At 43.6% G+C, this 13394-nt stretch overlaps 1 protein-coding gene across 1 annotated transcript in view; it reads right to left on the reverse strand.

Annotated features, from left to right (window-relative positions):
• The window catches only part of LOC149275645 (chondroitin sulfate N-acetylgalactosaminyltransferase 1-like), a 185021-nt gene that overhangs the window by 24003 nt on the left and 147624 nt on the right, over positions 1-13394 (reverse strand). Inside the window, 1 exon segment of the mRNA XM_089504484.1 lies at positions 956-1050. Within this exon segment, the coding sequence (XP_089360610.1) occupies positions 956-1050 (95 nt within the window).

The raw sequence follows: 13394 nt of genomic DNA on the forward strand, positions 1-13394 counted from the left end.
TAAAGGGGGGCAAACTCAGGGGAATCTAAATCCTGGGGGCAGTGAACATTATTAATGTATTTATTTATAAAAGTATGGTATCAGTAATATTCTCTGAATGATTCGAATCTCTGTAAGATTCGGATCCCTGTAAGATCCGGATCCCTGTAAGATTCGAATCATTTGAATCATTTGAATCTTCGGATCATTTGAATCTTCAGATCATTTGAATCTTCAGATCATTTGAATCTTTAAACGACTCTCTGACTCTATGAGTCATCGTTCCTCTGTGAATTAATGAGCTGTAACCTGACCCCAGAGTATGTGTCTGAGTGCTGTGCAGATGACTCACTCTAGGATCAGGTTACAGCTGCATGATTCACAGGCTGAACCGGCACTGCTACAAATGAATCGTTCAGTCTACTGAACCGATTCATCCGGATCACTAAAAAGAATCGGATCAAATGAACGATTCGTTCATGATCCGGACATCACTAGAACAAAGCAAATACAATAAAATATCAACAGTAATAATATGTTAACAGTACTGTGTTCTGTGTTACGAATTTGGCAGTATATAAGAACCATTCAGCCCATTTCCTATGTTTTGTCTTAGATTCAGGACAGCTTTATGTCTAGCCCGTGCATGTTTAAATCCCATCTCTGTATTAGCTTCTACCTTTTTGATAGAAGGCTATTCAATTTATCCACCAACGGCTCGGTAAAGTAAAACTTCCCCACTAACCCTCCACTTTTAGAGTATGGCCAGTAACATTTCTCCTCCTTTACTGAAATAAACGTCCCTACTCAACCTTGTAAAATCCCTTTACATAGAAAAAAAAATCCAGAGAAGGTGAAAGTCACAATTAGCTTTATTATAATAAAGTCTTGTCAGAAAGGCAGCCTAACTCTTTTTATGACAGGAGACACAGTCTACTTTGGTTTTCTGGCCTTATTTGGTCCACAAATAACTTACCAGTTGCTGGTCAATGGATGGAATTGCATTGTGATGTCCATAAATTATAGCTGGGTTGTACTGACTGAAAAGCACAGGGTAGAAGACACGCTTTCCTAAAAATTGGGGAAAAAAATCTATTAATCACTGCTATGTATGAAATGGCGTATTCACAATCTGGTGGTAACTTCATTATTTTATGATCAAACACTACTCCATTGTAATTAATGCTGACTGTCTATGACCAGTGTGCACTGAAGCTAGATCTGTTGTAGATAGCTGACAGGAGAGTTGAGTTCCAGCTCTTTGACTTCAGTGCACATTATGAAGTGTTAACTCCAGTGAGCTTTTGCTGCACGGAGGACTTGGCTGTGTAAAATTATTAGACTTTATTATGTATGGACAACTCAGCCATTCTTGCAGGAGAAATATGTTAGACATGGCCCTTCATACTTAATAGTGATTTAAGGAAGCGGCAACCACAACTCATGTGCTTGGGGAAAGGATGGCTAGACGGTTGGAGGGGATTTTAAACTAGGAATGGGGGGAGGGACCAATAAACACTGTCCTAGACAGTACAGAAAGGGAAGGCAACTTAGTTAGTACCAACGTGGGTGGATCTGGGGGCTTGGTTAGTACGGATTATAGGAAGAAGTTCATGAACACCTTCAAAATGAAATCGCAAAGGGAACATGACAGTGTCATTAAGTGTATGCTTGCAAATGCCAGAAGTTTAACTGGTAAAATAAGGGAGTATGAGTTGGTAGCAGGTACTGGTGGGATAACACATGGGATTGGTCAATCAATTTGGAGGGCTACATGTTGTTTAGGAAATATAGGTCAAATATAGGTCAAATTTGTTACAAACCACCAAATATGGTTTAATATCATTATGGGGGATTTTAATTACCCAGAAGTAGATTGGAAAAATTGAACTACCAATTCTGCTAAAAGCAGTAAATTTCTGAATTTGTTGAATAACATTTTTTGTCAGACACCAACCAGAGGAAATGCATGTCTGGATCTGGTAATAACTAACAACAATGAGCTTATCTTAACCCCTTAAGGACAATACTGTTTCTTACTTGTAGTATATTGTGGGACAATGGCTCTTTTAACATTTTTCAGTGTTGCTGTTTAGCTGTGATTTTCTCATTTCGTGCTCCCACACATATTATATATTGTTTGTTTCCAGGACAAAGAGGGCTTTCTTTAGATACCATTATTTTTATCATATCATCTAATTTACTATAAGAAAAATGATAAAATATGGTGATTTTTTGTTAAAAACTTACTTTTTTTTCACTTTTTAAACAAAAAACTTTTACTCATCTGCAAAAATTAATGAAAAAACCTGCTAAACAGATTCTACTATTTGTCCTGAGCTTAGAAATACCCAATGTTTTTATGGTTTTTTTTGCTTTTTTCCGCACGTTATGAGGAAATAAGTACCACTAGAGTTAGACCCTTTAGAAACAAATATAAAGGAAGCAAACTAAAACCAATATTGCTAATAAAGAAAAAGAAAGTAGCATTAAAACATTAAAACAAAGCTGAGGGATCAGCAGAGGTGTTTGCAAAATATAAAGAGGCCAACAAAGCCTGCAAAGATGCAATTAAATTAGCTAAACTGTTGAATGAAAAAATAATTGCTAAGGAGAACAAGAGCAATCCCCAAAAAATCTTTAAATACCGTATTGACTCGAATATAGGCTGCACCCGAATATAGGCCGCACCCTTAAAGTTTGGTGCTATTTTTAAGAATAAATTATTTTTAAAGAAAAAATACACATTAGTGGAATGTAAAACAGTATTTTATCTAATAAACAGGAATACATGTATTTTAACATTTTTGGTATCTATTATATAGTTTGTCAGGATATGTTATATACAAACAGAAAACCAATAGTCATTTTGCACCTTACTTATAGATATGCCCCTCTGCCCCCAGATATAACACTCTGCTGATATGCTTTATAACCCCTGATATGACACTTTGCCCACCCAATTATGCTTTATAACCCCTGATATGCCACTCTGCACCCAGATTTACTCTATAACCCCTGATATGCTTTATCCCCTCTAGATATGCCACTCTGACCCCCCAGATATGCTTTGTGCCCCCTAGAAGTGCCACTCTGCCCCCCTGATATACCAATGTACCCCCAAACTCCCTGGTTTCTATCGGGGCTGACAGGTGGCGTCTGTGCGATACGCGTAGACAATCTCTGCTGCCGGCACTTCTATGGTGGACTACGAACGGTTATGCCATAGAAGTTCCGGCAGCGGAGGTTGAGGAGGATCCATGTCCCCTGCAGTGCTGCGAGGGATCTGGATCCTAAAAGAAAAAAAAACACCCGTCTGGCGCCCGGCGCCCGGAACTGCATGTTCCAGGCGTCAGGCTACACGAACAGCACATCCCTGTGCTAAACCTTGAATATAGGGGGAGTGAGGCCTGTATTCGGGCCAATACAGTACATAAATAGCAAAAAGTTAAAGCCTCAAAATGCTAGATCTTTGTTATCTGAAATGGGTGAGATGATCCCCACAACAGAGGCAAAGCAGTTATTTTTAAATATTTTCTTTTCTTATGGTTTTTTACCAAGGAAGAGGCAATGGACAAGAACCTGCAAGCTACTTTTATAGAACAGTCACAGCAAGCATGTGATTGGCTGACAAAAGAAAAAGTGTTCAAACAATTAAATGGTGTTAAGGTAGACAAAGCCGCATGGTATACACTCACAGGTACATAAAGAACTAAACCAGGCCTTGGCGAGACCACTGTTTCTAATTTTCAGCAATTCTTTTATTTCAGGCATGGTGCCCACAGATTGGCATAAAGCCAAAAACTTGGAATTATGGGTGCTGCGGTGGATGTGATATAATTAGACTTATGCTAAAACATTTGATATGGTTCCACACAAAAGGTTACTGTACAAATTGGTATGTTTGTCTGTGGATTGAGAATTGTCTGAAAGATACAACACAGAGAGTTGTGGTACATGGGAAGTTCTCAAACTGGAAAGATGTGATAAGTGGAGTACCTCAGGGATCTCTCCTGGGTCCGCATCTTTTTTTGTTTATTAATGATCTTCCAGTGGGCATAGGGAGCCAGGTTTTAGTGTTTGGCGATGACACAAAATGAAGTAGGGTAATAAAGGTTGAACTAGATGTGTGTGTTCATTGCAAGAGGATTTGGATAAATTGGGTAACTGTGCTGATAAATGGCAAATGAGATTCAATGTAGACAAATGTAAAATTATGCATTTTGGGCATAATAAGAAAAATGCAACGTATCATTTAAATGGTGTTTCCTTGGGGAAATCTACTAATGAAAAACATTTGGGAGTAATTGTAGACAATAGACTTAGCAGGAGTGTACAGTGCCAGCTGGCGGCTGCAAAGGCAAATAAGATATTGGCATGTATTAAACGGAGTATTGAATCATGGGAGGAAGATATAATTCTGCCTCTTTACAGGTCCATGGTAAGAACCCACCTTGAATATGCAGATGAATCATAGGCGCTTTTTCTTAAAAAATACATTTTGGAACTAGAGAGTTCAGATGAGGGCCACAAAACTAATAAAGGAAATGGAAAGTTTTAGTTATGAAGAAAGGCTAGAAAAGTAAAATTTATAAAGACACGGAGGCTCCCATTATGCTTATCTCTTTTCTTTATTCCCTCAGCAGCAAAGAAAGAGAAAATGTTAACAAACAGAAAAAATGTAGATGTACAAATACACCAATCACAACATATATATCCATAGCCAATGAGGGACCTCCAAGGATATCCCTCCTCCTCCTATATCAGGGGCGTCCAACATGCGGACCTCAAGGTGCAGCCCGCGTGAGATCGGCAGCCAGGATCACAAGAGCCCTGCTGCTTACTTGTGGGAGGGTCTATTCTCTGCTCCAGTCCTGCTTCCTCTGTGGGGAGAACGAGGGAGGCCGCGCCCCCTGCTGAAGTCTGTAATCAGCATCGAGAGCTGTAGAGCAGGTAAGGGGGTGGAGGAGGTTGTGTGAATGAGTATGTCAGATTGAGGGAATGAATCTGTGAATGAATGAATTTGTGTGTGTGTGATAGCATGGATGTGTAAGTGCTGGAACCTAGGCATAATGGGACTGTTAGCAATCACACTCCTATCATGCCAAGTCAGCCAGTACATGCTGAAACCTAGCTAGCTGCCCCCTTTGTGTATTGATGCTGCCAGCAGTACCAGCACGTATTGGCTGACTTTGGATGATAGGAGTGTGATTGCTAACAGCTAACAGCAATCTGCTACCAGCAATCACAGTCCCATCATGCCTAGGTTCCAGCATTCACTGGTTGCCTGGGTATAAAAAGATTGTGTTTGCTGTTAGCAATCACACTCCTATCATGCCAAGTTTTTTTTTGTCCAATTGTGGTGTGTTACTTGTAATAAAAGTGTGGTTACACACTAAAATTGGACAAAAAATACAATGCCCAGCCAACCAGTACATGCTGGAATCTGGGTATGCCTGAGATTGCTGTTAACATCGGTGAAACCTGCCAGCAACTCAATAAAAGGATGAATCTGCACAGATACTCCATCAATCATCATGATGAAGAAAAGCTTTGCACTCCAGTTGGGCGCCACTTCACCCAAACCGGTCACTCCATACATGACCTTAAAATCAAAACACTGAGAGGTAATTTCAAAAACACCCAAGAAAGAAAGACATTTGAAGCCAAAATGATACATTTTTATGATTGTAAAAACAGAGGACTTAATGTGGATTTGAGCTTCTTAGCACACTATCAAAACTTCCTATAACCTGTGTTTTTTTGTTTGTTTTTTTTTTGGTTTTTTTTCTCTTCTTCTCTCTCTCCTACACGCTCACCCCTGCTCCCCCCCTAGCCTTATCTGTGCAGTATATGCCACTATTTACTATTTACGACCCTCTTAGTTTTTTGTCTGCAAATTCTCTACCGTGTTGTTTTAACCCCTGTTTTAACCCTGTATCAGAACATGTACTGGTCAGTTTTAAACTGTGTTTTTCACTTGCTTGGTCAGAAATGCTTTTGACTTGATAAAGGGAGGACTCCCGAAAGCTCGTCTATTATTTTAAATACTGTTAGTCCAATAAAAAAGGTATTACAAGATTCTGCAACATTCTGTTTTTTTGCATTCTGTTAACAATCACAATATATAATTTTTTCGTACAATTTTTGTGTGTAACTTACTTTTATTAAAAGTGTGTGGGGGGGTCACTTTCAGTTTCGGCTAAGTGAACCCTGAATTTTCGGTTTTGGTCCAGAATTTTCATTTTAGTGCATCCCTAAAATAAATAGAACTATTTTATTTTTACTTATCCAGAATCCTGAATTTGTAGGCCCAGAAATTCCAGAAATCAGTGAGAGGAAAAGTAAAGATTTTGTGTCATTTACTTTATTTTAATCTGCATATCTTATTAAAGGCCATATTTTCTCTCAGTGAAAAATGAGTGCGGCCCTCGCACAGATACAATTCTGATGAAGTGGCCCCCTGTCCTATATACTCGTCTACATCCTGAACAGCTTCCTCTTTTCTTTGCTGCTCCCTCAGAGATAAGTATTCCTGATTTGTTCTGTCATTACCGATCGATTTTTACATTATTGTTTTCCTCCGTTCCTCCGGGGCGGGTGGGCTATGTCATTTTCCCATTGACGGTGCCCTTTTTATGTGATTTTCGGCGTTTTTTAAGCTCCGTTTTCGTCCTTACCTTTTCTGTTTTCCTCCGTCTGTCGCTCTGCTTCGTCTCTCTGCGGCCTCCCGGTTTTCTCCCTTCAGGTTTCGCGCATGCGCGTCGTACGGCTGACGCGCGGCAGCCATCTTTGATCAGGTAAGTTCTTGTTTTCTTCTTGCCAGGCCATTACGTTGCCGCTTGCCAGGCTGTTTCGTGCCGCGGCGGCCATTTTCGGCAGTTCCACGTTGTTCTGTCTCGCCCTTCACTTCGCCTTAGTGCTTTTTGCCGAGATTACTCTCGTTTTGCATCGTTCAGGTCAGTTATCACTTGCAATATGTTCCCTTGTAAGCCATCTGCTCCTGCTGAGCTGCCAATGACTTCTGGTCAGCGTTCTTCTGGCTCACATGGTGAGGGTTCCGGCCCTAATGATTCTCAAGGGGATGCTTTTACTTCTGAGGAGTTTCATTCACTCCTTGATGCTACTATGGCCAAATCTGTTAATCAAGCCTTGCAATCTGCTATGGATGTTATGTCCTCCAATATTACTCAGTCTATTGCTTCAGCATTTAAGCCTGTGCAGTTCCCTGTTATGTCTCATAACCCTGATTTTACTGGCCTTGACAATACTGAGGTTTCTGTAGGGCGTAAAGCTTCTTCAAAGTCTCATCATACAGCTCCCCTAAAGTCCTCCAAAACTAATAAGACGGACAAGGTACGCCCTGTCACTGAGGACGTGGTTACACCACGTAAGAGAGCCCACCATCGGGAAAAATCGATGCGCAGGTGGAAAAAGGCTAAATCCTTTTCCGACTCGTCCGACTCTGAGTCGGCTTCTGAGGAGGCATCTGATTATTCTGAAAAAGCTGATATTTCCTCTTATGAGGATACTGCTCACGAAGAGAGGGAACAACCTGTTCCCGACCGTCCTGCTGTTGACGGGGATACCCTTGTGGACCCCCGGGGCGAGCCCCTTTCTGATCCGGACGACCTGCAGAACCCTAGGTGCCGAGTGGTTCCCGTCACCACATGTCGCTCAGTGCGTGGCCTCCAGAGTGCGTAAGCGGCTCGCAATAAGCTACAGGCTGAATGCCCCAGGCCGTCCGTACCGGACGACGCCTGTGCCACACCCGAGGTGGATCGCCCAATTTTTGGGGAAAAAGGGCTGGAAGTCCAAGAAAGGCCTTGAGTTTTCCCTCAGAAACTGTCAGGATAAAATCCTGGATATCTTGGGTCTGACTACTAGGGCCTTCGAAATGGTGGAAGCTGCTCTATCCGACAACGCCCCAGTAGATCTTATGGAGCAACGTGGCTGGATTCAGCGCATTATCTGTCTTTTTGGCAATGCCAATACTGCGGTGGCATCAGAGAGACGCAAGGCTATCTTGCTTAAGATTGAACCAAAATTGGTCAACATGGCAGTATCTGAGCCTGGCCCACAGGCAAAAGGTTTAATTTTTTGGCGATTCCTTCGTCAAGGATTTGGGATCTTTTGTTCACACCTTCACGGCTTTGGATAAGGCGCAGTCCAATATGCGCAAGGTGTTTAGAGGGAAGGCTTTTGGAGGGGCCAGTAGACACAGGGGCCGTCTACCAGGCCGTGTTTCCAGAGGATCATATACTGGTCCTCGAGGCCCCGCACTCTCCAAAGCACACTTCCAGGAGCACAAGCCGACGTCCTCGTCTTCGTCCTTCTTTCCCCAACGCCCGCGACCGTGGCAGAACAGAGGTGCTAGAGGAGCATACCAAGGCCGACGCCCTTACGGTAAGTGCAAACCTAACCTTTTTACCTCCCGTATTTCAGGTCGGGGGCAGACTGCGTTTCTGCTTCAATGCCTGGAGGGCACTAACGTCAGATCCTTGGATCCTCGATACGGTACGGGGATATCACATTGATTTTGTTCAGACCCCGGTTCAATATCAGCTGCCCAGGGTGATACAATTCTCGGAGGCGGACAGGGCTCTGGTTTCTGCAGAGGTTCAGGCGCTGTTTGCCAGGAGAAGCGGCTCCATATAAATTGCCTGGAACTGCTGGCAGGGTCTTTCGCCATTCGGAGTTTTTTGCGAGATTCCTTAAACTGCTCCGTGCTTCTTCGGCTCGACAACGTATCGTCGGTCAGATACATAAACCATTTGAGTGGGACAAGATCTCAAGCGCTGTCGGGTCTAGCCAAGGAGTTTTGGCACTTTTGCCTGGCACACAATATCTCTGTCCAGGCGGAACATATTCTCAAGGATCTCAAGGATTCCGGCAACTGGCAGCTGCTCCACTTGGTGTTCTGACGGATTTCCGACCTCTGGGGGCCGTTCGAGAAAGACCTGTTCGCCTCGCGGCTGAACACTCAACTTCCCAGATTTTTCAGTTGGAGGCCGGATCCGGAGGCTTTGGCATCCGATGCTTTTCTGCAGGATTGGTCGTTCCGCAGGAGTTATGCCTTCCCTCCATTTTGCCTTCTGGCACGCACGTTGCTTCATCTTCGGCGGTGCAACACTCTTCTAGTTCTCGTTGCTCCTCTTTGGGCCACTCAACCGTGGTTCCCTACTCTGCTGGGCATGTTGGTGGATATCCCGCGCATGCTTCCCTCCACCTTGGATCTGGTGGTGGATTGGGAGGGGTCTCCTCATCCCCTCCTTTGTCAGGGCCTACTACCCTTGCTGGCTTGGAAGATTTCCGGGGATCCTGGTATGTCCAGGGAGTTTCGAGATCGACTCAGGAGCTCTTGGAGCTTGGGCTCCAGGGACTAGACGGGCTTACTGTGTGGGAACGTTGGTACGTGGGACACTGTGTGGATCCCGTTTCGGCTTCTGTAACAGTGGTGTTACGTTTTCTCACTGAATTTTTTGACGGTGGTTTGGCTTACCGCACCATTAACGTTTATCGATCCGCTGTCTCCGCGGGACACGTCGGTGTTGCTGGGGTGCCGTTAGGGAAACAGACTGTTATTTGTCGTCTACTTAAGGGCATAAGGTTGTCTCGCCCTCCTCGTCCTCGTTATTCAGGTTTATGGGACGTTAACATTGTTCTTCGGTTTTTAGTCGCATGGCCTGATAACGCCCTGTTGTCCCTGCAACAGTTATCTGCCAAACTGGTCATGCTGTTTTGTCTTGTGTCTTGCAAACGCGTGTCTGATGTTCGGGCACTGGATATTTCGTCCAGGTCCTTTACCCCAGAGGGTGTTCGGTTCTACATTTCGAGGCGTACCAAGACATCTCTTACCTCGGTTTTCTACCCTTCTTTTCCTCATCAAATTCGTTTGTGCCCTGTGGAGTGCCTTCGGGCGTATGAGGAACGGACTGCTCCTTTTAGGGACGTCTCCCGTCCTGAACTGTTTTTGACGTTTCGCAGGCCTCACTTACCTGTGTCTACGGCCACTCTGGCCCTGTCACGATCCCGGCCGGCGTGCATCGCAAGGGTGCTCGCAGCGTCGCGCTCCCGTTCGGAGCGCGTCGCCCGAGTACCCGTTGCGACGGGATCTCATACGGAGCGTGTCGCCCGAGTACCCACGGCGTCATGGTCCCGTCCGGGACACGTCGCCCGGGTGCTCGTGGCGTCTCGCTCCGGTGAGGAGTGCTTCTCCCGAGTACCCACGAGTAGCGGGTACTCGGTACTTACCCCTCCAGGACCGATGCCGCAACGGTCTGTCTTCATACGCGGCGGTTCACATGAAAGAACCGCCGCACAATGATAGACACCCACGGCATCATACACCACGCCCCCCTTCAGCTTCTAGTCTCCAATGGAGGAGACAGAACGTCCATTGGACGGCGTCACTGATGGGGGCGGGACTTAGAAGGGCGGCTGGTTTAAAAACTGAGCACTGATACCTGTTCAGTGCTCAGTTGTTCTTACAACTAGCTGTATGTTTACCTGTTGCCAAAATCTTCTCTGCCTGATACCCGGTGCCGACCTCTGCTTGCCTTGTGACCTTGTTGACCTCTCTACTCCTGACCCGGATTGCCTGACCCTTCTCTGCCTGATACTCGGTGCCGACCTCTGCTTGCCTTGTGACCTTGTTGACCTCTCTGCTCCTGACCCGGATTGCCTGACCCTTCTCTGCCTGATACCCGGTGCCGACCTCTGCTTGCCTTGTGACCTTGTTGACCTCTCTGCTCCTGACCCGGATTGCCTGACCCTCCTCTGCCTGATACCCGGTGCCGACCTCTGCTTGCCTAGTGACCGCGCTCTCCTGCATCCTGGTTTCCTCACCTGTACCAACGTAATAGGCCCGGTGGGTCAAATGGTTGTTGGACTCTGCTGGAGTTGATACTTCCATTTTTGGCCCCCATTCTACTAGGGGGGCCATGGCATCTAAGGCTGTCGGCTGGAGGATCTCCTCAAGGCGGCGGATTGGTCCAGGGAATCTACGTTCAGGGAATTTTATTTAAAACCTTTGACTCATTTTTCTGCTACTGTCATTGAACAGCTTTAAACTAGCATAGTGGGAGCCTCCGTGTCTTTATAAATTGCCAGATTTTACTATTTTATGACGTAAAGCCATGATTTATAAAGACACGGAGGCGAGCATTATTCCCACCCTGATTCGTTATTTTCTTCTTTTTGCTTCTCAGGATCTGGTTTGTATTCCCACCCATTTTCTTTTATTATGTGATATGTATTATTATTATTATTTTTATTGTGATATTACATTTTATTGTTTATATGGTTGGTGTTCTGTCACTTGGCCGTGAGGGTGTAGTGCTGATGATTGTTTGTTTGGCTCAGTCGACTGATTTTCTTTTTCTTTCAGCTTGAGGATTCCTGATGTCCGAGTTTTCGGTTGGTTTCCTGTTTTTCCGTCCGCATGGTGGTTGCCATGACGGTTTTGGATGTTCTTCGGAGTTTCAAGTTTGTGGTTCGACTGTTTTTTCTCCTGTTCTTCGGTTCTGTTCAAAGAAAAGAGTTCAGGATGTAGACGAGTATATAGGAGGAGGAGGGATATACTTGGAGGTCCCTCATTGGCTATGGATATATATGTTGTGATTGGTGTATTTGTACATCTACATTTTTTCTGTTTGTTAACATTTTCTCTTTCTTTGCTGTTGAGGGAATAAAGAAAAGACATAAGCATAATGCTCGCCTCCGTGTCTAAATCATGACTTTACGTCATAAAATAGTAAAATCTGGCAATTTGTACACATTAGAGAAATTGCATCTTAGAGGGGTTTATGATAATGTTATATAAATTTGTACAGAAGCCATACAAAGGTTCTCTTAAAGCCTGTTCATTAATAGAACATTACAAAGGATAAGAGGTCACCTGCTAAAACTTGAAGAAAGGAGATTTAGTCTACGACAGCGGAGGGGATTTTTTACAGTAGGAACAATAAAAGTATGGAATTCACTTCCTGAAGAGGTGCTGCTAGCAAATACATTTAAAAAGGTGTCTGGATACTTTTTAATGAAGCAGAACATGGAGGGCTATGTATGATAGTATAGGAATTAATCTGTATTTAGTGCTTGTTGATCCAAGGAGAAATCTGATTTGAAGTCAAAAAGATTTTTCCCCATTGAAAACACAATTCAAAATTGCTGTTTTTTTGCCTTCTTTCGGATCAACAGAGGTAAACAAGGAATAGGAAAATGGTTGAGCTTGATGGACGCAAGTCTTTTCTCAACCTAAACTACTATGAACTAGAAACTCTCCTGCAAAGTCTTGTGGCAACTTCCCCTTTAGTGAATAAACATCAATATATAAGACAACCATCAATGACATATATTTTATAAAATATTGACATTTGAGCGTATCTTTTGCCACATGTTTTAAATGGTTATTTGTATAGAGCAAGGCTTGGTCCAGTAACTAGTAGTCCTAACAGATATTCGGTATAATTAGCAAATGTTTATCTCTAACAATAAAGGAAACATTTAATGTATTTACAAGCAGCTGCCAACACAAATGCCACAGAGAGTGAATATATTCATAAATCACACAGTGTTTGGATGTAGCAGCCTATCAAATGAGCCCCGCATCTGTGTATAGCAGAGTATGTTTAATATCAGCCATCCACTGAGCTGTAAGCAGGTATAAGGAGATGAAGCCATGCGTAAAAGTACGTCCTTACTGCTTCCATAGAAATTAAGATGGCAAGTAGCAAACAGGGGCTGCTAATCAAATGCCCTTCATTATTTGATCATCAACAAGTGTACCACCTCTATAAAAGCTGAAGTCTGGAGTATTCAGGTGTGTGTGTTGACACAATGCCAAGGAGGAAAGACATCAGCAATTACATTACACATCTGCAATCATTTAAAGTTACTCTGATAAATCACTGATTAAACCTTAGAAAAGCAATTGTTGCTGCCCATCAATCTGGAAACGATTAAATTGTCATTTCCAAATAATTAAAAGTCTATCATTGTACAGTGAGCAATATTATTCAAAAGTGGAAAACATTCAAGACAGTTGCCAATCTTCCCAGCAGAAATGCGCAGAGAAATTCCAAAAAACAGTTACATCTCAGAAAACAAGTATGGTTTGTTTGGTAGGGTTGCCAGGAGAAAGCATGTTCTCTTTAAAATGAACATGGCAGCACGCCTTAGGTTTGCAACGTTACATGAACAAACCACAAGATGTTTGGCAATAATGCATAGTGCCACGCAAAAACCAGAGACAGCATAAACATCTCATACCAAGCGCGGTTGGGGGGGTTTGGGCTTGTTTTGCAGCCACAAGACCAGGCAACATTGTAGTCATTGAGTCAGCCTTGAATTCCACTGTTTACCAAAGTATTCTAGAGTCAAATGTGAGGCCTTCTCAGCTAAAGCTTGGCTGA

This window comes from Sceloporus occidentalis, unplaced genomic scaffold, assembly GCF_023333645.1.
Source record: "Sceloporus occidentalis isolate IW3139 unplaced genomic scaffold, rSceOcc1.0.p SCAF_272, whole genome shotgun sequence".
In the NCBI taxonomy this organism is placed as follows: Eukaryota; Metazoa; Chordata; class Lepidosauria; order Squamata; family Phrynosomatidae; genus Sceloporus; species Sceloporus occidentalis.